General features: G+C 46.2%; 1 protein-coding gene across 1 annotated transcript in view; it reads right to left on the bottom strand.

The window, feature by feature from the left end:
* LOC121279300 (cadherin-2-like) overlaps positions 1-24,098 on the bottom strand; it is a 197,503-nt gene that overhangs the window by 23,633 nt on the left and 149,772 nt on the right. The window contains exons 9-11 of the mRNA XM_041190437.1: positions 23,716-23,901; positions 11,920-12,173; positions 474-616 (exon numbers count right to left, since the gene is read on the bottom strand). Coding sequence (XP_041046371.1) covers positions 474-616; positions 11,920-12,173; positions 23,716-23,901 — 583 coding nt within the window. The remainder of the gene's footprint in view (positions 1-473; positions 617-11,919; positions 12,174-23,715; positions 23,902-24,098) is intronic.

Raw genomic sequence — 24,098 nt, 5'->3', positions numbered from 1 at the left:
ACCCCCCCCCGCCCCCCGATGTCTATTCTCTGCTAGTTCGAGGGCACATTCTGAGCCAGTTCATGGCAGTGTTCCTCTGGTAATTAATTGGCCATTAATCCCTGACCTGACTGGGGTGGGAGGTAGAACCAGCGATTTTTTGTATACCATGGCGACTGTCACCAGCTCAACCTTATACAAGCGAAGGAGAGGGCCAAACATTGAGAAACAAGCAAGGGTTTTGATCCGATCTCAAAAATCCAAGACGAGGTCACCAGAGTTTACAAACATTGCACGCTCGAGTGAAACTTGAAATGTTTGGTGGAAATTGAAACAACATCTGTATTGTTTTCCAATCAGCATTTCTTTTACCGTTTTGCTCAGTATTGTAAAGTGAGGAGGTCAGCATATATTTAGCAAAAACAAGAGAGGGAGAGAGATTAACACACGTTTGTTTTCCAACCTAACAAACAGTCAAACAACATTCCACGTACCGCTATCTGATGCCAGGAACGTTGCATTGTACATATTATTTTTCACGTAGGAGGATTCTCGGTCCAACACTGCGATTGTAGTAATTTGCCCGCGCAACGGATCAATTTTGAGCCAGTTTGCAGGATCCGATAGTTTCGAATATCTGAAATTTAAAAATAAAAATCAAACACGGTTTGGATTATACATCAGGCCACTTATTACATCAGAATCATCCAGCACAGGAGGCTATTCAAACAGCATGGGCACGATGAGCTGAACAGGGTACCCAATTAATCCCAGTCCCCTGCTCTTGCCCCCCACCCCCCCACAGCCCAGGAAACTTCCCTTTCACTGCAACTCAACGCATCTGTACAGGCTGACATTCCAAAAAGGACTCTGGAATGAGAACACAGAACTTCATAACAAAACACAAATTAGGCATCAGACCAGAGCATGGGATTTTTCCTCCCAGTCTGTGAAGTTTAGTAGAGCCAGATTTCTTGCACACAAAAAGGCTTTACATAGAAAGGTTAAAAAAAAATCTTTATGGGAAATGCAGTGATATGGTCTGGGGTGGGTTGGGGGGGTGCGGGGGGGCAAGCACTCCCATGAACACATGATTGAAATTGCTGGCTGTATAGTTACCTTCCTGGGTTCAACCGACCTCTCTGAGCAAGCTTTCGCTCGCCGCTTCAAACGTCTCAGTGACTCAGTGTCAAATCTTTACTCGATGACGCTCCCGTGAAGGGTCTCGGAATGTTTCACTACATTAAGAGGCATTATTTAAACGCAAGGAAGTTTTTCCAATCAGGAACTTGGAGGAGGAGTATGGAGGGGTTACGAAAAGAGGCACTACCGACGCTCAGTGGCAGCAGTGTGTGTACCATCTAGAAGATGCACTGCAGCAACTCACCAAGGCTCCTTAGACAGTACCATAACACCATAAGACATAGGAGCAGAAATTAGGCCATTCGGCCCATTGAGTCTGCTCCACCATTCAATCATGGCTGATAAGTTTTTCAACCCCATTCTCCCACCTTCTCCCCATAACCTTTGATCCCCTAACCAATCCAGAACCTATCTATCTCGGTCTTAAATACACTCAATGACCTGGCCTCCACAGCCTTCTGTGGCGATGAATTCCATAGATTCACCACTCTCTGGCTAAAGAAGTTTCTCCTCATCTCTGTTCTAAAAGGTCTTCCCTTTACTCTGAGGCTGGGCCCTCGGGTCCTAGTCTCTCCTACTAATGGAAACATCTTCCCCACGTCCACTCTATCCAGGTCTTTCAGTATTCTGTAAGTTTCAATCAGATCCCCCCCACCCTTCTAAACTCCATCGAGAATAGACCCAGAGTCCTCAAACGTTCCAAACCCACGACCACTACCATCCAGAAGGACAAGGGCGGCAGATAGATGGGAACACCACCACCTGGAAGTTCCCCTCCAAGTCACTCACCATCCTGACTTGGAAATACATCAGCCGTTCCTTCACTGTCGCTGGGTCAAAATCCTGGAACTCCCTCCCTAACAGCACTGTGGGTGTACCTACACCACATGGGCTGCAGCGGTTCAAGGCGACAGCTCACCACCACCTCCTCAAAGGGTAATTAGGGATGGGTAATAAATGCTGGGCCCAGCCAGCGAGGCCCACATGCCGTGAATGAAATTTAAAAAAGGAAAATTGTATCCGTCACAGGTCAACTCTTCAAAAAGCAGAATACTACGGGTGTTAAAATCTGAGACAGAAACAGTACACTGAAACATTCAGCCGCTCTAGCAGGTGACTGAAGAGACCAATGCGTAACCCACAGTCTGTGTCACTGGTGAGGCTTTGAGGGTGAGTTTGAAGTGTTGCCTCTGCCCTCCTGGGGCTCACTCGTCGTGTCGGAGCTCCGAGTAGGGCGCTTGTTTCCGGGAGTCTCGTGCCAGGCATGCGGAGGCTGTGGCCCACCCAGCGGAGCTGATGGAGCGTGGGCAATGCTTCGATGCTGCGATTGGCCCGAGCGAGAACACGGACATTGGTGAGGCTATCCTGCCAATGGATTTGCAGGGTCTTGTGGAGGCAGCTTCTCCAGAGTTTTGAGGTGCCTGTTGTACATAGTCCACATCCCTGAACCATACAGGAGGGCACTGCTGCTCTGTGGGCCATGGGCTTGGTGACAGGTTTAAGATCCTGGTCTTCAAACACTCTCTGCCGAAAGCTGCACTGACGCACTGAAGGCCGTGTTGGAACTCGTCGTTGATGTCTGCCCTTGTTGACAGTAGCTCCCCAAGGTATGGAAAGTGGCCCACGTTGTCCAAGGCTTCATCGTGGATCTTGATAACCGGGGTGGGGTGGTGGTGGTGGTGGTGGGTGGGTGGGGGGTGCAGGTTAATAGAGGACCTTTGTCTTACCAATGTTTAGTGTAAGGCCCATGCTCTCGTACTCCTCGGTGAAGGTGTTGACGATGGTCTGGAGCTCGGCGTCCGAGTGTGCTCAGACGAAAGCATCGTTGCGTACTGTGCTTCAATGACAGAGGATGGGACAACCTTGGATCTGGCCTGCAGGCAGCGGAGGTTGAACAGATTCCGGCTTGTCCTGTAGTTTATCTCCACTCCAGCGGGCAGCTTGCTGAGGGGGAGATGGAGCATTGCGGCCAGGAAGATTGAGAAGAGCGTTGGTGCGATAACACAGCCTTGCTTGACCCCAGCCCAAACATGGATTAGCTGTGGTGGATCCATTGGTCAGGGTGATGCCTTGCATGTTACAGAGGTCTACGGTACAGAAAAAGGCCCTTCGGCCCATCGAGTCTGTGCTAGTCAAACAAGTACCTAACTATTCTAATCCCATTTTCCAGCACTAGGCCCATAGCCTCGTTTGCCATGGCAGCGCAAGTGCACATCCAAATACTTCTTAAATGTTATGAGGGTTTCTGCCTCTACCAGCCTTTCGGGCAGTGAGTTCCAGATTCCCACCATCCTCTGGGTAAAAAAATTCTTCCTCACATCCCCTCTAAACCTCCTGCCCCTTATTTTAAACCTATGCCCCCGGTTATTGATCCCTCCACCAAGGGGAAAAGTTTCTTCCTGTCTACCCTATCTACGCCCCTCATAATTTTACACACCTCAATCATGTCCCCCCTCAATCTCCTCTGCTCCAGGGAAATTAACCCCCGTCTATATCCTCCCGTAATCTAAGGCTATCCTCCTCACCATTTACCATCCCACCAATTTTCATGTCAATCCGTGAACTTACTGATCAACCCTCCTACATTCAAGTCTAAATCCTTTATATATATCACAAACAGCAAGGGACCCAACACTGATCCCTGTGGAACGCCACTGGACAGAGGCATCCAGTCACAAAAACACCCCTCAACCATCACCCTCTGCTTCCTGCCACTCAGTCAATTCTGGATCCAATTTGCCTTGGATCCCATGGGCTCTTACCTTCATTATCAGTCTCCCATGCAGGACTTTATCAAAAGCCCTGCTGAAGTCCAAATAGACGACGTCAAATGCACTGCCCTCGTCTATAAACCTGGTCACCTCTTCGTAAAATTCAATCAAATTGGGTCAATCGTGACCTCACCTCAACAAAACCATGCTGACTGTCCTTGATTAATCCCTGCCTCTCTCGATTAATTCTGTCCTTCAGAATTGCTTCCAATAGTTTCCCCACCACTGAGCTTAGACTGACTGGCCTGTAGTTCCCTGGTTTATCCCTTCCTCCCTTCTTAAATAATGGTACCACATTGGCTATCCTCCAGTCCTCTGGCACCTCTCCTGTGGCCAGAGAGGTATTGAAAATTATTGCCAGCACCCCTGCTATCTCCTCCCTTGCCTCACTCAACAGCCTGGGATACATTTCATCCGGGCCTGGAGATTTATCTACTTTTAAGCCTGCCAGACCACTTAGAACTTCCTCCCTTTCGATGCTAATTTCTATAATTATATCACAGTCCATCTGCCTGATTTCCATACCCACATTGTCCCTCTCACTTGTGAACACCGACACAAAGTATTCATTTAGAACCCTACCTACGTCTTCCAGTTCCACACATAAATTACCACTATGATCCTTAATGGGCCCTACTCTTTCCCTGGTTATCCTCTTACTCTTAATGTACCTGTAAAATAACTTTGGACTTTCCTTTGTTTTACCTGCCAATGTTTCTTCATGCCCCCTTTTTGCTCTCCTAATTTCCTTTTTAAGTTCCCCCCAACACATTCTATAGCCCCCTAGGACTTCCGCTGTTTTGAGCCCTCGGTATCTGCCATAAGCCTCCCTTTTTCTCTTTATCCAATCCTGTATATCCCTCGACATCCAGGGTTCCCTGGATTTGTTGGTCCCACCTTTTGTCTTTACTGGAATATCTTGGCCCTGTACTCTCCCTATTTCCTTCCTGAATGAATCCCACTGCTCTGATGCAGATTTAACTAAAAGTAGCTGCTCTCAGTCCACTCTGGCCAATCATATCTGATCTGATTGAAAAATCGGCCTTCCCCCAATTTAAAACTCTGATTTCTGGCCCATCCTTGTCCTTTCCCATAACAACCTTGAATCTAATGGAGTTATGATCACTATTTGCAAAATGCTCCCCCAATAATACCTCTACCACTTGCCCGGCTTCATTCCCTAAAATTAAGTCCAGAACTGCCCCCTCTCTTGTAGGACCTTCTACATACTGGGTTAAAAAGCTCTCCTGGATGCATTTTAAGAACTCCACTCCCTCTAAACCTATCACACTATGACTAGCCTAGTTAATGTTGGGGAGGTAGAAATCCCCCACTATTACTACCCTATTATTTTTACACTTCTGAAATCGACCTACATAACTGCTCTCCTATTTCTCTCTGACTATTTGGGGGCCTATAGTACACTCCCAGCAATGTGATTGCTCATTTTTTGTTTTTAAGTTTTACACACATGGCTTCATTTGAGGAGCCTTCTAACATGTCATCCCTCCTTACTGCTGTAATTGATTCCTTGATCAATATTGTGATACCCCCTCCTCTTTTACCTCCTTCCCTGTCTCGCCTGAAGTCCCTATATCCTGGAATATTGAGCTGCCAATCCTGCCCCTCTCTCAACCATGTCTCTGTGACAGCAACGACATCATACTTCCATGTATTAATTTGTGCCCTCAACTTAAATGCCTTATTCGTCAGACTCCTTGCATTAAAATAAATACCATCCAGCCATGCGAAACTCCCTTGTGCCTTAACTGGCCTATAAGTTCTATGCCTTCCAGACTCACTTGCTCTCTCTTCCAATTTTGGCTGTGCATCTCCCCCTAATGACCCTTCTCTCAGGATCCCATCACCCTGCCAAGTAGTTTAAACCCTCCCCAACAACACTAGCAAACCTCCCCACAAGGATGTTGGTCCCATTCCGGTTCAGGTGCAACCTGTCCACCTTGTACAGGTCCCATCAGCCCCAGAAACGGTCCCAATGTCCCAGAAATCTAAAGCCCTCAATCCTGCGCCATCTCTCCAGCCACACATTCATCGGGACTCTTATTTGCATACTCACTAAAGTGTGGCACCAGAAGTAATCCAGAGATTACTACCTTTGAGGTCCTGTTTTTTCATCTGTTTCCTAGCTTCCGAAATTGTGCTTGCAGGACCTCATCCCTCTTCCTACCTATGTTATTGGTACCAATATGTACCACGATCTCTGTCTGTTTGCCCTCCCCCTTTAGAATGCTCTGCAGCCGTTCAGTGACATCCTTGACCCTGGCACCAGGGAGACAACATATCATTCTGGAGTCACGTCTACAGCCGCAGAAATGCCTGTCTGTTCCCCTTACTATCGAGTCTCCTACCACTATTGCTCTTCCCCTCCTTTTCCCCCCACCCTGTGCAGCTGAGCCACTCTCAGTGCCATGAGTGTGGCTGCACTACGCAGAGGAACCGTCACTCTCACCGTTTTCCAACACGGAGAAATGGTTCTCGAGCGAGATGCACCCTGGGGGTTTCCTGACTACCTGCCTGACACCTTTCTTCTGACTGATGGTCACCCATTCCCTCTCTGACTACACTTCCGTAAGCTGTGGGGTGACGTCTAAAATCATGCTATCCACGAAACACTCAGCCTCACGGATGTACCTCAGTGTCTCCAGCTGCCGCTCAAGCTCTGAAACTCGGCGCTCAAGTAGCTGCAGCTGGTGGCACTTCCTGCACATGCGGTTGGTCAGAGCGAAGGAGCATCTAGGACTTCCCACATGTTGCAGGCGGTACATAACACTGCACTGAGCTGCCCTGCCATGCCTCTAGTTGGAAAAAAAACGTTAAATTATTTATCTATTAAAAAAACTAGAACCCTAACCTTTCCTTAGCTTAATCTATTTTAAATGGGAGAAAAAAACTTGAGAAAAACACTTACCCGCTACTCACCAATCAGCTCTCACCTTTGTGCTGACATCACTTTTTGAAGCGACTGCTTCACCGTGATGCTGACTGCAGGACTCTCTTCCCAGACTGCTTCACCGGGATGCTGACTGCAGGACGCTCTTCCCAGACTGCTTCACCGGGATGCTGACTGCAGGGAACTCTTCCCAGACTGCTTCACCAGGATGCTGACCGCAGGGAACTCTTCCCACACTGCTTCACCAGGATGCTGACCGCAGGGAACTCTTCCCAGACTGCTTCACCGCGATGCTGACCGCAAGGAACTCTTCCCAGACTGCTTCACCGCGATGCTGACCGCAGGGAACTCTTCCCAGACTGCTTCACCGCGATGCTGACCGCAGGGAACTCTTCCCAGACTGCTTCACCGCGATGCTGACTGCAGGGAACTCTTCCCAGACTGCTTCACCGCGATGCTGACTGCAGGGAACTCTTCCCAGACTGTCATCGTGGAGCACTTGGAGGGTGGTGACAAATTTTTAGGGGCAGCCGAAGTGGAGGAGGATTCTCCATAATCCTTCGCAATTGACAGTGCCGAAGACTTTGTGACATCAAAGCCGGCCATGTACAAGGGTTGGTGCTGTTTCCCCCATTTCTCTTGCAGTTGATTTTAAGTGCTCTACCATCGGCAACCAAGGCCCAAAAACTCTGGAATTCCCTTAAACACCTCTCCACCCCCCCCTTTCCTCCTTTAACATGCTCTTGTAGCCTCCTCTCTTTCACCTGTGCTAATATCTCATCTGGCCAAATTTTGTCTGATAACACTCCTGTGAAGTGCTTTGGGATGCTTTATTAGGTTAAAGGTGCTACAGAAATGCAGTTACGGGACATGGTCGCCGCTGGCTAGGCCAGCATTTTTATAGCCCAACTCTAATTGCCCTTGAGGTAGTTGCCGTTGAATGGTTGGCAGGTCAGTTAAGACAAGATATTCCTCGGAGAGAGTTTGCTTCAGCTGTCATTTGACAAATGGAGGTGCCACTGTCTGCTTCAGTCATCATTCTGCTAAATCACCAGAGCCACTATAATGTACAACAAATGCAGGAAGGAAGAATTGATGGCTTTGTGGTCAAAATGACGTGTGTGAGATGCCTGTTTCTCATTGATCAGAGGAATTAGATACACAGAATTCCATAGAATTTACTGCACAGAAACAGGCCATTCAGCCCATCAGGCCTATGTCAGTGTTACCTCGTGGCATTGTCGCAGGACTACTAATCCAGAGACCCAGGGCAATGCTCTGGGGACCCAGGTTCAAATCCACCACCCAAAAAAAAAACTCTGGAATTAAAAGTCTAATCTTGACCGTGAAATCTCACGCCGATTGTTATAAAAACCCATCTGGCTCGCTAATGCCCTTCAGGGGAGGAAATCTGGCGACCTTATCTGGTCTGGCCTACACACAGCTCCAGACTCTCAGCAATGTGGTTGACTCTTAAATGCCTTCTGAAATGGCCTTGCAAGCCACTCAGTTCTCAAGGGCAATTAGGGATGGGCAATAAACGCTGGTCTAGCCAGTGACACCCACATCCCGTGAACAAATAAAAAGATTCTCCACGCGAGCCCGCTCAAACCAGACTCCATGTCACCCTATCAACATGTCCTTTTATTCCTTTCTCCCTCATAAGCTTTTCTAGCTTTTCCTGAGGTACATCCATTCTATTTGCCTCAACCACACCCTGTGGTAGTGAGTTGCACATTCTCAGCACTCTTTGGATATGAAGAAGTCTTTCCAGAATTCCCTATTGGATTTATCAGAGACCATCTTATATCGATGGCCCCTTATTTTGGATTCCCTCAAGCGGAAACATCCTCTCTACATATTCCCTATCAAACCCTTCATCAGTGAACATCAAATGGCTCAACCCCATCGACCTTCCCTTTCCCAGAATGAGTCTGTAAAGTCTTCCCCGATAGTTATGTTGTTTAGCCTGTAAATAATTCATCGCAAAACAATCAAAGATGCTGAACCCACTCCTTTTGTGCTGTAAATTAGACCAGCCTCTAGAGCTGGAGGCTGGCTGCAAACATCTCAGCATTGAGAACTGCTCCTCCAACTCAATTCCAGGTTGAACAATGTTCTTCAGGCACTACATCACCAGTCACGCCTATGGACTCTGCTTTTCAGTATCTCAAGGACCTCTCCTCCCTAGTGTTCTCAGCGCAATGAAATGCTGGCTCCATTATGCTGAATAAATATTCATGAAACCTTTTACTGCTTTAGGCTAAAATTTATACGGCACCATCAGAATTTAATTTCAGAGGAAACGATACAACGTGACACATTTCAAACACGGAGACCATTTCCTTTGGAAATCAGATACTTACTGGACTCGTTTTAAAATGAAAAAGGTATAACAATGCAGTACACATAATTCTGTGGCATATTAAAAATTGATGGATACACCAGGTGTACCAAATGAAAGTTAATTAAAAAGCGATGATAGGAATGCGTTAATAGTAAAATGTGACAGAGGGTCATCTTGATAAAAAATGAAATGGTGGGAAAAGGTAAAGGGAGGAACAAAAATATTTAGCCATGACAATCCATGTTTCTCAGGTAAATAAACTTGCGAGGCCAATTTCCTGGAACGTAGCCTGATAGGCCCCTCAATGATTCAATCACTTACTATCGACAAGGCACAAGTCAGGAGTGAGATGGAATAGTCCCCACTTGCCTGGATGAGAGCAGCTCCCATAACACAAGAAGTTCCACACCATCCAGGACAAAGCAGCCCTGCTTGATTGGCACCCCATGCTCCTCACCATTATTTACTCCCTCCACCACCATCACACAGTGGCAGCAATGTGTACCATTTACAAGATGCACTGCAGCAACTCTCAGAGGCTTCTTTGACAGCACCTCCCAAACTCATGATCTACACCACCCACATGGACAAGGGCAGGAATCACGTGGGAACACCGTCACCTGCAAGTTCCCCTCCAAGCCACACATCACCCTGACTTGGAACTATAATCGCTGTTCCTTCACTATCACTCGGTCAAAATCCTGCAACTCCCACCCTACACCACAGTAGTTCAAGAAGGCAACTCACAGCCACCACCTTCTCACATGCAAGGAATAAATTTTTAAAAATCTCTATCCAGTGACCAGCCCCCACACTGGTTTATTATTAACTATTCAATGATCCAGCCCCTCATTACCTCAATAGCTTTATCCAGTGACCTGTGGAGCTATAAAATTCCAGGATCAAATCCTGATTGTGTCTGGTTAGTGAAACTCAGTCAAGGGAAAGGTTGAAGGGAGGACATTCTGTATTTAGAGGAAGAGAGAAGGAATTGGCTAGAGCGACTATTCCTGTAAGCGAGCATTATGGGAAGCTCATTCAGGCAAATAGAGGATTAGAACAAAAACTGAGATTAGATTGCTGGAAACATCCTGTAGGCCAGCAACTGCTGTGCAGAGACCAGAAATGAAAGACTTAAACTTAGATAGCCCCTTTCACAGCCTCAGGACACGCTTAACAGCCAATGAAGTACTTTTTGGGGTAGGTGTCACTTCTGTAATGTAGAAAACGCAGCAACCAAGTTGGGCATAGTTAGATCCCACAAACAGCCAATGAACTAATGACCAAATCACCTGTTTTTGCAATATCGATTGAGGAATAAATATTGACCAGGATAGAGGGGAGAACTCCTCTGCAAAACAGTGAAACAGGTTCTTTTACATTCTCCAGAGAGAGCAGACAGGGCAGCAGTTTAACATCTCACCCGAAAGATGGCACCTCTGACACTGCAGCACACCCTCAGACAACATTAACCCCCCCGAAACATTAACTCGTCTTTTGCCGTACCGGTGCTGTCCGATTGGATGAATGCACCCAGCATTGTCGGGACCCGCAGTTCCGATTTTGCGCCCTGTTTGAGGATCGGATAGGTTTTAGCTCCAAGGCCTTCGCCAGTCAAAGGTGACGCCCAACTTGCCTCACCCCAATATGGCCACTCACGTGAGGCATGAAAAGATCAAAATGTCACTGAAAGCTCAGGTCAATGAGGAACCAAAACCCAGGGGAGGATTGGAAGGAGGAAAATTGACTGAGAAAAATGGCCCTTCAATGGTAAGAGAGGATATCTAGCCTGATGCCATAAGAGTAAATAAGGAACAACTATTTCGAGTGACAGGGAGGGTCAGTAACCAGAGGACAACAGTTTACGATGATTGGAAAAAGAAGTAAAAAGGTGAGAAGAATTTTACTCAGTGTTGTTATGGTCCAGAACACACGGCCTGAAAGGGCGATGGAAACAACATTCAACAGTAACTTCAAAAGGGGATGGACTAAATACTTGGAGAAAAATTTTCAGGGGTACGGGGAGAGAGCTGGGGTTTTAGGAAGGGTGCGTTCAAGTGCGCCCAGGAGTTCAGACCATGGATCGAGTACAAACATCAAAACCAGCGGCAGTTGGAAAGGACACACTAGAACAAACTCGAGGGGAAGATTGAAGTGGATGGTGTCACGTTGGAGCAAATGGACAAGTTTGTCTACTGAGGACAAAGGATAACAGAAGATGGCAGATGTGATGCCAAAGTCAGAAAAAGGATAGAGAGAGCCAGGAGTAATTTTGTGAAGATGAAGGATGTGTTAACAGCGCGACAACTGGAAAAACTCATAAGATGCTGCAATCGCTCCACTCTCCTGTCTGCCTCAGAAACCCGGGCAATAAGTGAAGGTCTGTGGAAGAAAATAGAGGCCTTTGAAATACGGATGCTGGAAACTGAAAAAGAACTCAAAACGACATCCAGAGAAAACGTCAGCATTTCAGCCATTCGATCAGAGCTGAATAGCTGCTGAGATCTCTGCTAGAGGGCAGCAGAAAGAGGGGTCGCCCGAGGGGTAACTGGATGATGGGCACCACTCAGCAGTTGCAGACGAGCTACAGTGGACGTGTGAGGATGGACGAGAGTGACACGCCGTGACAGCAAACCTCCTGGTGGGAGAGGCTGCCAGCAGCAGTGTCTAAGTGGGCAGGGTTTTTCCAATGAGGCACAGCGCGTGGGATCCTCCCTCCATGTATGGCTCTATGAGACTGTGCATGTAAATCAGAGAGGTTACTGTACCTAAGAGTCTGCTGCATGTATCGATCCGGGTCCTCAGCTGTGAAGACGGTGAGGAGCTTGCCGGCAGGAAGACCCTCTTCCTGCCTAATCAGTTTAGGATTTGGAACAAAATACGGGCTCTCGTTCACATCAATAACGGTAATGGAGACAGTGGCGGTTGATTGAGGAGGAAGCTGAATGCCCTTTGTCAGAGGTACCTGATTTACAGCAATGACTGTCAGTACAAAGGCTCTGTTGGTTTCATAATCAATAGGCTGTGAGAGAGGGAACAAGAAAAAAAGTCTTAAAAAGATGCAAAAATAAGTCTCTATAAAAATAGTGCATGTCACTGCTAAACTGCTTTTAGCTGACAGTGTTTTAATTCCCTATCACAGTGAAGTGATATAAAAAACATTTCCAGGACATAATTAACTTCTTAGAATGTTGACATCACAATATCAACAAATTAAGTAACACATCAAATATTTAGCGGGTCATCTTAAATAGCTGACCTTTATCTACATTGCAACTCTAATCCCACATGATCCCTGCGAGTAATGTGCTTTGCACAGTTGTTTTAAAATATGCATGATTGCTACTATACAAGAGCTGCAGAAATAACCAGTTAATTCCTAGTATCAAGATGGAAAAGTCTACAGGAAATCCTCTCTCATTCACAAAAAAAATTTCATTTATATAGTGCCTTTCACAAACACAGGACATCCCAAAGCGCTTTACACCCAATGATTTACTTATTGAAGGCTGTAATGCAGGAAATACAGCAGCCAATTTGTGTACAGCAAGGCCCCAGGAGGTCGTCTTGCAGCACAAAGGGTAGTGCTCCTACCGCTGAGCTAGAAGCTCTGGGTTCAAGTCCCACTCCGGGACTTGATGGTCAAGGAAGATGTGCAATGTGGCCAAACAGGCTGATTGTCAGCCTGCAAATCCTTCCAACAGACATACAGCAAGCAGTAAGAGAGGGAGTGTCTCTCCTGGTCAGGCACGCTTGAAGCAGCATATACAGCCCCTCAAGGTCTCGCCTCTGGTTTCAGGCCAGCAACTTGTTCCAGGAACTGCAAGCTAAGGATAACAGACGGAAGCCTGAGTCTTATCTGCCTTGTACGTCTCTAGATTCTTAGTCTCTAAGACTAAGACCCCATGAGCACTAATGTGATAGTGACCAGGTTATTAGCATCAGTTATGGCTCAGTTGATAGCACTCTTGCCACTGTGTCAGATGGTTGTGGGTTCAAGGCCCACCCCCAAAAGAGTTGAGCACAAATAATGTGCGCTGAAGGGAGTGCTGCACTGTCAGAGGTGCCGTCCTTCAGAAGAAATGTTAAACCAAATGCCTGCTCTCTCAGGTGGACGTTACAGATCCCAAACTACTACTTCCATGAAGAAGGGCAGGGGAGTTCTCCCTGACATCCTGGCCAATGTTTATCCCTCAATCAACATCCAAAAACAGATTATCAAAACACGTTGCTGCTTGCGGGAGCTTGCTGTGCACAAATTGGCTGCCGCGTTTCCTACGTTAGAACGGTGACTACGCTTCAAAAAGTACTTCATTAGTTGTAAAATGCTTTGGAAAGTCCCGAGGTGGTGAGTCACAGAACATTAATGCAAATCTTTGCTTTGGGTACATCAGTTTTTGTGATGTTGGTAAGAGATAAACCTTGGCCCTGGACACCTGAGAGAACGTTCTGGTTCTTCTTTGAAACAATGCCATGGGATCTTTCATTGCCTCACTTTGATGTCTGATCTGAAAGTCGGCAACACTCCTGCAGTACTGCCTGGATTAGTGCTGGAGTGGGGCTTGAACTCTAAACCTTCTGTCTCTGAGGAGAGACTGTAGCTCACCAAGTCATAGCTGACAAACCCAAGACCTTTGTAACTAACTCAGCATCTGGCACCGTTATCCAATGGGTACCGCAGTGCGAGTGGCTGGGTTACTGGGCTGTAAGTGATGGCAAACAATGGGTTCAATTCAATTCGTACAATGGAGGCCTGAGAATCTGAATTCCGTTTCTTAAAGATGATGTGAAAATTACTTAATAGTAAAAGTGACCATGAAAGCTTTCAGATTGTCTGAAATCACAACTAGTTCACTAATGCCCTTTAGGGAAGGAAATCTGCTGTCCTTACCTGGTCTGGCCTGGCCTACATGTGACTCCAGACCCACAGCAACATAGTTGACCTTTAAATGCCCTTTGAAATGGCTGAGCAATCCCCTTAGGTGCTGGAAACAGCTACGCACCTAGGGGATGGTCAATAAACTTTGGCCTCGTCAGCAATGCCCACAACAGAGAGGCAAACAGTCCTAACAGAGTCAAATATCTTTAACTTCACACCCTTTGGTATATCCTTGGTGAAGATAGTGGAATATAGCTTTTTAGGACATCACACTATTCACCTTTAAACAAAGTGAACTTGAATCGTGTTTAGAAACATGGCAGCACAGACCTCCCATTCAGGAGGAGGAATAAAATGTGTCTGTGATCAAGGGTTTATGAGTACACATCGGATAGTCTACTGGGCTTGTATTCCATAGGGTATAGAAAATTAAGGGACAGTGGGCGAATGGGCAGGTTGTCTTATGAGGGAAGGTTGGACAGGTTGGGCTTGTATCCACTGGAGTTTAGAGGAGGAAGAGGTGACTTGATCGAAAGTTTTCAGACCCTGAGAGGTCTTGACAGGGTGGATGTGGAGAGGAGGTTTCCTCTTGTGGGAGAATCTAGAACTAGTGGTCGCTGTTTAAAAATAAGGGGTCGCCCATTTAAGTCAGAGGTGAGGAGAAATTTTCTCTCTCAGAGGGTCATAAGTCTTTTGAACTCTCTTCCTCAAAAGGCAGGGGAAGCAGAGTCTTTGAATATTTTTAAGGCAGAGGTGGATAGGTTCTTGATTACCAAGGGGCTGAAAGGTTATTGGGGATAGGCAGGGAGATTACAATCAGATCAGCCATGGTCTTTTTGAATGGCAGAGCAGGCTTGAGGGGCCGAGTGGCCTACTCCTGCTCCTAATTCGTACGTTGGTCTAATTGAGGTGTTTAAATGATTAAAAGGAATCCAATGGGGCAGAGAGAGAGAAACTATTTCCTCTTGGGGGGGTGGGGGGGGTCAGAACAAGGGGATTTTTGTTTGGCAAGGGTAATAAAGGATTAGAAGATCCTCGAGGCTGATGTGAAGATATAGATCAGCCATAACCTAACGATTGAGGTTCGAGGGGCTGAACGGCCTCTTCCTGTCCCTAGTTAAAATTTAGTGAGCACAGCTAGAGGTTGAACGGCGCACTTTAAAATGGTTCTTTTATTGTAAGGGCTGCAAGCCATTTACAAGAGCCTTTGGAAAAAACGGAACTTGGCTATGTTTTCACTGGAAATTTGTACTGAGAAGACATCAATTAAAATTTCGGAACACTTCAGTTTATGGAACAACATACAGGGAATCTCACTTCCTGCCTGGAATGTTCCTCAACATTCCAAAATATAGTACTTGAACATCATTAATCCGTTTATAAACCATCTCCCCAACTGCTCTAAATTCTGAAGCAAACAAGTGATTCAATAATGTTTCTCACACACACACAGGAACATTTGGAAAAGTTAACAAGTACAAGCTCATTATTTTGCAGCTTAATAGGTAAGAATCCCTTTTCACTCAGGGACTCGAGCTAATTTACCAGATTGGTTCCAGGGATGTGGGACTTAACTGGGTGGGTAGATTGGAGAAGCTGCAGTCGTTCTCTTTAAAGAGAAGGTTGAGAGGAGATTTTGAAGTGTTCAGAATGGTGAGAAAAGGTGTGTAAGAAAGGCAAGGTTACAGTGATCATGGAGGATTCAATATGCAGGTAGACTGGGAAAATCAGGTTGGTAGTGGATCCCAAGAAAAGGAATTTGTGGAATGTCTACGAGATGGCTTTTTGGAGCAGCTTGTGGTGGAGCCACTAGGGAACAGGCAATTCTAGATTTAGTGATGTGTAATGAGGCAGATTTGATAAGGGAGCTTAAGGTGAAGGAACCCTTAGGAGGAAGTGACCATAATATGATAGAATTTACCCTGCAATTTGAGAGGAAAAAGCTGGAATCAGATGTAACGGTATTACAGTTGAATAAAGGCAACTACAGAGGCATGAGGGAGGAGCTGGCCAGAATTGACTGGGAGATGAGCCTAGCAGGAAAGACAGTGGAACAGCAATGGCAGGAGTTTCTGGGAGTAATTTGGGAGACACAGCAAAAATTCATCCCTAGGAAGAAGAAGCATAGTAAAGGGAGGACAAGGCAACCGTGGCTGACAAGGGAAGTCAGGAACAGCATAAAAGCTAAAGGGAAAGCATACAATGTGGCGAAGAGCAGTGAGAAACCAGGGGATTGGGAAGCCTACAATGACCAACAGAGGACAACTAAAAAAGAAATAAGGAGGGAGAAGATTAAATATGAGGGTAAACTAGACAGTAATATAAAAGATTGCAAGAGTTTTTTTTAGATATATAAAGGGTAAGAGAGAGGCAAAAGTGGACATTGGACCACTGGAAAATGACGCTGGAGAAGTAGTAGTGGGGAACAAAGAAATGGCGGAGGGACTGAATAGGTACTTTGCGTCAGTCTTCACAGTGGAAGACACGAGTGACAGCCCCAAAGTTCAAGAGAGTCGGGGGGCAGAGGTGAGTATGATGGCCATTACCAAGGAGAAGGTGCTAGGAAAACTGAAAGGTCTGAAAGTGGATAAATCATCTGGACCTGATGGATTACACCCCAGAGTTCTGAAGGAGATAGCTGAAGAGATAGTGGAGGCATTAGTGGTGATCTTTCAGGAATCACTGGAGTCAGGGAGGGTCCCGGAGAACTGGAAAATCGCTAATGTAACCGCCCTGTTTAAGAAGGGAGTGAGGCAAAAGACGGGAAATTACAGGCCGATTAGCCTGACCTCGGTCATTGGTAAGATTTTAGAGTCCATTATTAAGGATGAGATTTCAGAATACTTGGAATTGCATGGTAAAATAGGGCAAAGTCAGCATGGTTTCATCAAGGGGAGGTCATGCCTGACAAATCTGTTAGAATTCTTTGAGGAGGTAACGAGTAGGTTAGACAAAGGAGAGCCAATGGATGTTATCTACTTGGACTTCCAGAAGGCCTTTGACAAGGTGCCGCACAGGAGGCTGCTCAGTAAGATAAGAGCCCATGGTGTTAGAGGCAAGGTACTAGCATGGATAGAAGATTGGCTGTCTGGCAGGAGGCAGAGAGTGGGGATAAGGGGGTCCTTCTCAGGATGGCAGCTGGTAACTAGTGGAGTTCCACAGGGGTCAGTGTTGGGACCACAACTTTTCACATTATACATTACTGATCTAGATGAAGGAACTGAGGGCATCCTGGCTAACTTTGCAGATGAGACAAAGATAGGTGGAGGGACAAGGAGTATTGAGGAGGCGGGGAGGCTGCAGAAGGATTTGGACAGGTGAGGAGAATGGACAAAGAAGTGGCAGATGGAATACAATGTGGGGAAGTGTAAGGTCATGCACTTTGGTAGGAAGAATAGAGGCATAGACTATTTTCTAAATGGGGAGACAATTCAGAAATCTGGAGTGCAAAGGGACTTGGGAGTCCTAGTCCAGGATTCTCTTAAAGTTAACTTGCAGGTTGAGTCGGTAGTTAGGAAGGCAAATGCACTGTTGGCATTTATTTCGAGAGGACTAGAATATAAAAGCAGGGATGTGCTGCTGAGGTTTTATAAGGCTCTGGTCAGACCACATTTAGAATATTGTGAGCAATTTTGGGCCCCGTATCTCAGGAAGGATGTTCTAGCCCTGGAGAGGGTCCAGAGGAGGTTCACGAGAATGATCCCAGGAATGAAAGGCTTAACATATGAGGAACTTTTGAGGACTCTGGTCTATACTCAATGGAGTTTAGAAGGACGAGGGGGGATTTGATTGAAACTTACAAAATACTGAAAGGCCTGGATAGAGTGGACGTGGGGAAGATGTTTCCATTAGTAGGAGAGACTAGGACCCGAGGGCACAGCCTCAGAGTAAAGGGAAGACCTTTTAGAACAGAGATGAGGAGAAACTTCTTTAGCCAGAGAGTGGTGAATCTACAGAATTCATTGCCACAGAAGGCTGTGGAGGCCAGGTCATTGAGCGTATTTAAGACCGAGATAGGTAGGTTCTTGATTGATAAGGGGATCAAAGGTTACGGGGAGAAGGCTGGAGAATGGGGTTGAGAAACTTATCAGCCATGATTGAATGGTGGAGCAGACTCGATGGACCGATTGGCCTAATTTCTGCTCCAGTGTCTTATGGATCTGGACAGAGTGGATAGGGAGAAACTGCTCCCTTTGGTGGGAGAGTTGAAAACCTTTGGACGCTGATTTGAACTGGATTTACAAAAGAGCCAGAGGTGACACGAGGTAAAAAACCTCTTTTACGCAGAGAGTGGTTCGGATCTGGAAAGCACTGCCCGAGTGAGCAGCAGAGGTAGATTCAACTGTGGCTTTCAAAAGAGGATTGGAGAATTATTTGAAGAGCAAAACAAATTGCAGGGCTATGGGGAAAAGTGTGGGTGAGTGGGACTAGACGAGTTCCTCTTTCAGAGGGGCAGCATGGACACAATGGGCTGAATGACCTCCTCCTGTGCTGTAAATTTAACCAAGTTCACTTTACCACATGACAAATTTAGCATCTTATAGCCTTGGTGAGCTCAGCAAATGGCAAATGTGTTTTTGTAATAACTGGTGAAATTTTAATTAATCCTTTTAGAACAATTACAGAAATGACGAGGCCCAATGTCCTGTGGTCTATGATGCACCATAACTTCATAAATCCTAAAAAAGGGTTACGATCTATTAAACTAGTTTTGAAATATCTGGAAAAACTCAGCAGGTCTGACAGCATCTGCGGAGAGGAACACAGTTAATGTTTCAAATCCAAATGACTCTTCATCAGAACTAAGGAAACATAGAAAAAAGCTGGTTTGGTGGGGGGGGGGGGGGGGGGGGGGGGGGTGGTGGTGGTGGTGGGGAGGGTGGGACAGGTAGAGCTGGATAGAGAGCCAGTGATAAGTGGAGATTGGCAAAAGATGTCATAGACAAAAGGACAAAGAGGTGTTGTCAGTGGTATGACCCAGACCTCCCTGTCGCTTGCCATTTCAACACTCCACCCTGCTGTCATGCCCACATGTCCGTCTTTGGCTTGCTGCATTGTTCCAGTGAAGCTCAACGCAAACTGGAGGAACAGCACCTCATCTTCCGACTAGGTACTTTACAGCCTTCCGGACTGGATATTGAGTTCAACAATTTTAGATCATGAACTCTCTCCTCCATCCTCACCCCCTTTCTGATCCCCCCTTTCCCAATAATTTATATATTATTTTTCTTTTCCCACCTATTTCCATTATTTTTAAATGTATTTCCATCCATTGTTTTATCTCTACCTTTTAGCCTATTTCGATCCCTTCCCCCTACCCCACCCCCACTAGGGTTATCTGTACCTTTCTCGTCCTGCTTTCTACCCTTAATGTCACCATTAGCACATATCTTAGATAATATCACCACCATCAACACCTCTTTGTCCTTTTGTCTATGACATCTTTTGGTTATCACCACCTATCACTGGCCCTCTATCCAGCTCTACCTGTCCCACCCCCCCTTAAACCAGCTTATATTTCATCTCTTTTCTATGTTTCCTTAGTTCTGATGAAGAGTCATTCGGACTCGAAACGTTAACTGTGTTCCTCTCCGCAGATGCTGTCAGACCTGCTGAGCTTTTCCAAGTATTTTTGTTTTTGTTTGGATTTCCAGCGTCTGCAGTTTTTTGCTTTTATTTTACTTTTGAAATATGTTCTGCCTGTAAACGTGGGCAGCTAGATTGCTGCACAGCAGGGCTCCACAGACAGAAAATTAGACAACTAACCAGTTAATCTGGCCCATTGTCTCTTCCACCACTTGCATCCACTGTACTCATTTCACCCATTAACAGAACTAATTGAATACTTTGGAAAAGATTCCCAGCTTTGCAGTTTACATTTAATCGTCCGTAATAAATTATACAACTCCATTTAGAATTAGCACTGTTACAGATGATTTAAAAAAAAACACAATTATTCCAAAATCTGACAAAAGACAAAATCCTGGAAAAAATAAGAATCCATCTTGACAAAGGCCTCCAACCAGAAGCGTAACCTATTTTTCACCTGCAGATACTCAGGGACATAAGCAAGAAGAGCAGGAGTAGGCCATTCAGCCCATTGAGCCTGCTTCGCCATTCGATAAGATCATGGACTGCGGTCTCAATTCTACTTTCTTCCCTGGGCCCGTGACCCTCGATCAAAAACCTGTCCAACTCAGCCTTGAATCTATTCAATGACCCAGCCCCCATTGCTCACTGGGGAAGAGAATTCCACAGAAAAATGTTTGCTCAAAATAAAAAGGGTCCTAAAATGGGAGACCCCTAGTTCTAGATTCCATCATGAGGGGAAACAACCTCTCAGCATCTGCCCTGTCAAATCTCCTCAGGATAAGGGTCACCTCTCAGTTCCTCTAAACTCCAATGAGTATCGGCCCAACCTGCACAAACTTTCTTCAAATTGACCCAGACACTGACAGGCATTTTCTGTTTTTATTGTTGTCAGGGAGTTTAAAGGTTGGTTCAGTGTTTGAAACCTAACTTGTGGGTGACCAAGCTGCTTCTGGTCTTTGGTTTCCAATCCTGGCAATGGAGCGAGAGTGGGAATGGAGTGGCATTAGCGCAACAGTAAAACAACAGCACCATTACCTCAAGGACTAAAAATGGGTATTGGAAAACAGGGAGAGACTTCAGAACCTGGATGCAGATTAGAGCAATTTTCTAGATGGGCCAAACTCCCAAGACGTAACGAGATGGAAAACATCTGAAGTTATATTCTTGTTATATTACAGTTCTGGCTAGACCCCCTAAAACAACTGAAAGAAACTGACAGTTTCTCTCGATTTCATCGGGTGGGGAGGAGTCTAGATCAAGGATGCATAGCCTTGAAATTCGAGCCAGGCCGTTCAGAGGTGATGTCAGGAAGTGCTTCTTCACAGAGGACAAGAGGCGGGATGATGGTTGGTATCGTCACTAGATTGATAATCCGGAGACCCCAGGGTAATGCTCTAGGGACCCGGGTTCGAATTCCACCACGGCAGACGGTGGAGTTTGAATTCAATAAAAATCTGGAATTAAAAGTCTACTGATGACCATGAAACCCACTGTCGATTGTAAAAACCCACTTGGCTCACTAATGCCCTTTAGGGAAGGAAATCTGCCCTCCTGGTCTGACATCACGTGACTCCAGACCCACACACCAATGTGGTTGGCTCTTAGGGGCAATGGCCATAACTGCCACTCTAACCAAGAACGAATTAAAAAAGGTAGTGGGAACGTGGAAGCTGGGGACTTAACTGAAAATTTGAGAACTGGGATTGACGGTCTCAGAATGAGGGAGAAATTCTTTGGAATTCTCTACCCCGGAGGGCCGAGGATGACAGTGAGTGACATTCAAGACAGATAGGTTTCTCGGATGCTAAGGGAATGAAAGGATAGGGCGGGAAAGGGGAGTTGAGGCTGAAGATTAGCCATGACCTTACTGAATGAACAGCAGGAGCAGGCCAAATGGGCAGATAAATATAACTGTACCCATTACGTCCAAGGCAGGTAGACGAAACTGAATGGGTGGGAAAGGTCCAAGGGGGCTGAATGGCCATCTCCTGCTCCTTTCCCTTTACGAATTTTGATTATAAGGAAGGAGTGGCTTTGTTAGTTTGTCAGGCATACTGTTTTGAATCTGCGCAGGATACAGTTATATTTATCTGCCCATTGGCTTGGGGGGGGGGGGGGGGGGGGCAGGGGGTCCACCCTGGTGTCCTGGCCAATATTTTATCTCTCGACCAACATCTCAAAAAAAAAGTGATTATCTGGTCACATTGCCATTTGTGGGATCTTGCTGTGTATAAATGAGCTGCCATGTTTCCTACATTCTTAAAGTGACTACACTTCAAACAAAAAAGTAAAATTGCTTCACGGGTTGGGACATCAAGTTGGCGAAAGGCGTTATATAAATTGCAAGTTCCTTCTTGGTGTGCTGACTCAAGTCAGCTCCTAAAAGATATACAACATAAGGTTCTGGTTGTGGAAACTTGCTGGAAGAGCTCAGAAACCAAACTACACCCGCTAGAGATAGAAAATACTATTTTTGCATTGAAAAACAAAAGCACAAACCCGTTCATACTCAACAGGGGCACATTTCTCGCCCATGCAGCCTTATTTTCCAGGTGAGGTTAGCTGAAGAGTTACTCAGGGGTTTCAAACCAAAAAAAAACTAATATTTTAAAAATGGGATTCTATAAAACCGATTATTTTCAATGGGTAGCTCTATTTATCCAGGCATAATTTAAAATGAAGCCCATTTACATGGTGCGGGCAAAGAAATATTGGGTTTCCAAGAAGCTTTAGGGAAGGATCGAGATGTCCCACTAGTAGAGTTACCAGCCCTCCCATACTGCCCTGGGGGACTCCAGGTATTCATGATTTGGGGTCGAGTTTTCAAACGGTGGGATTGGAGGCCATCAGGTTACCCGCCATTGGACGGAGCACTGGTCTCCCCACATGGTCCTGCCTCTGGGCCACTTTCATTCCTGGGAGGCTAAAGGGCTTACTCAGGCCGGTCAGCAGAACTTTTGCTGTAATTTTCCGTCGACCGAGACGGATCCTCCCCCATCGCCACTCAGCTCCCACATGGGCCACGGACAATTGGTTGGCAGCTAGGCCCGCTGGTTGTCCAGTGGAGGGGTTGACTCTCCAGGAGGGCGCCCAGGCAAGTTCGGCCCTTTGCTAATTTCCAATTTTTTTTTTTAAATTAAAAAAAAAATCATCTCTACAGAGCCACCTCTGTCTCGAGGAATCCTCTTGTTCCCCACCCCATCCCCCCACCCAACAACCTCTGGGCAGGGCAGCTGCCAATGTGTCACTGCTACGGAGGGCCTTCAATTGGCACTCCAGCCTCAGGAGCCCACCCACTGTCCTTAACTGGGCAAGTGGACACTCTGTCCAGTGATTGGTCAGAACACTGTTGCTAGCAACACCTGAGAGAAAAAAAAATGGAGGGGCTTTTAAAAAAAAAAAATCAGGGTGGCAGGATCGTTTCAGGCCCTCAGGAGGTTGTTGTCCCTGCCCTTCTGCAAATCATCCCAGGCCCAGGTCCCACGCTCAGGGTTACGAGCAATGGAACCAGTGAATTTTTAAGTTGCGATGGCGGAAAGAGCTGGAACCACGAGGTACAACAGCAGGCGGAGAATCCTTCAGGAAGAGGACTTGTTTCCATTAAGCGCAAATGAGGAAGACAACAGGAAGGCATCTCGCGTGTTCTTTTTCCAAGTTATAATGCTCCTGGAGGTTGAAAATGGGAGGGTCCTTACATGTAACTGAGGAGGCAAGTGGAGGACCACGAGGGGTGCAGAAATGAGCAGAGGACCTGTCCAAAGACGGAAAGTGGTTTGAAAACATTTTGCGATAAAACTCCACGACCTTCCTTCCATCATAAGGTCAGAAGTGGGGATGTTCACTGATGATTGCACAATGTTCAGCACCATTCGCGACTCCTCAGATACTGAAGCAGTCCCTGTCCAAATGCAGCAAGACCTGGACAATATCCAGGCTTGGGCTGACAAGTGGCAAGTAACATTCGCACCACACAAGTGCCCGGCATTGATCATCTCCAACAAGAGAGAGTCTAACCAAAATCTCTCTCTCGCCATTATGCAACGGGTGAAAAGTTTTTTTTAGCTTGATTCTGAAACAGAAACACATCACTCACCTTGATGACTGTTACCAGACCATCATTACTGACTGGATCAGTGGGCACAGCAAAGTGGCCTGTAGGATCTCCACCAGTTATTTTGTAAATGGCATTCCACGCTGGTGTGTGAGGGTGATCCTTATCAGTTATTGTCAGGTTGGATATGATGATATCGATCCTATTTTCCGGTACTTCTCCATAGAACTACAAACACAAAACGGAACAGGTTAAGCTGCTACATAATGAATTAAGTGCCTGTTTTAAACCTAAATCAATACGTGTTCCGAAAATTTAATTTGTTTAACAGAGGACACTTTTCTGGCGATCTCATTGAAACCTACAAGATTCGGAAGGGGTTTTGACAGGGCGTACACTGAGAGATCGATTCCACAGGTCGGCGA

This window comes from Carcharodon carcharias, chromosome 6 (assembly GCF_017639515.1).
Source record: "Carcharodon carcharias isolate sCarCar2 chromosome 6, sCarCar2.pri, whole genome shotgun sequence".
NCBI lineage: Eukaryota > Metazoa > Chordata > Chondrichthyes > Lamniformes > Lamnidae > Carcharodon > Carcharodon carcharias.
This window is presented reverse-complemented; position numbering and strand designations above follow the sequence as displayed.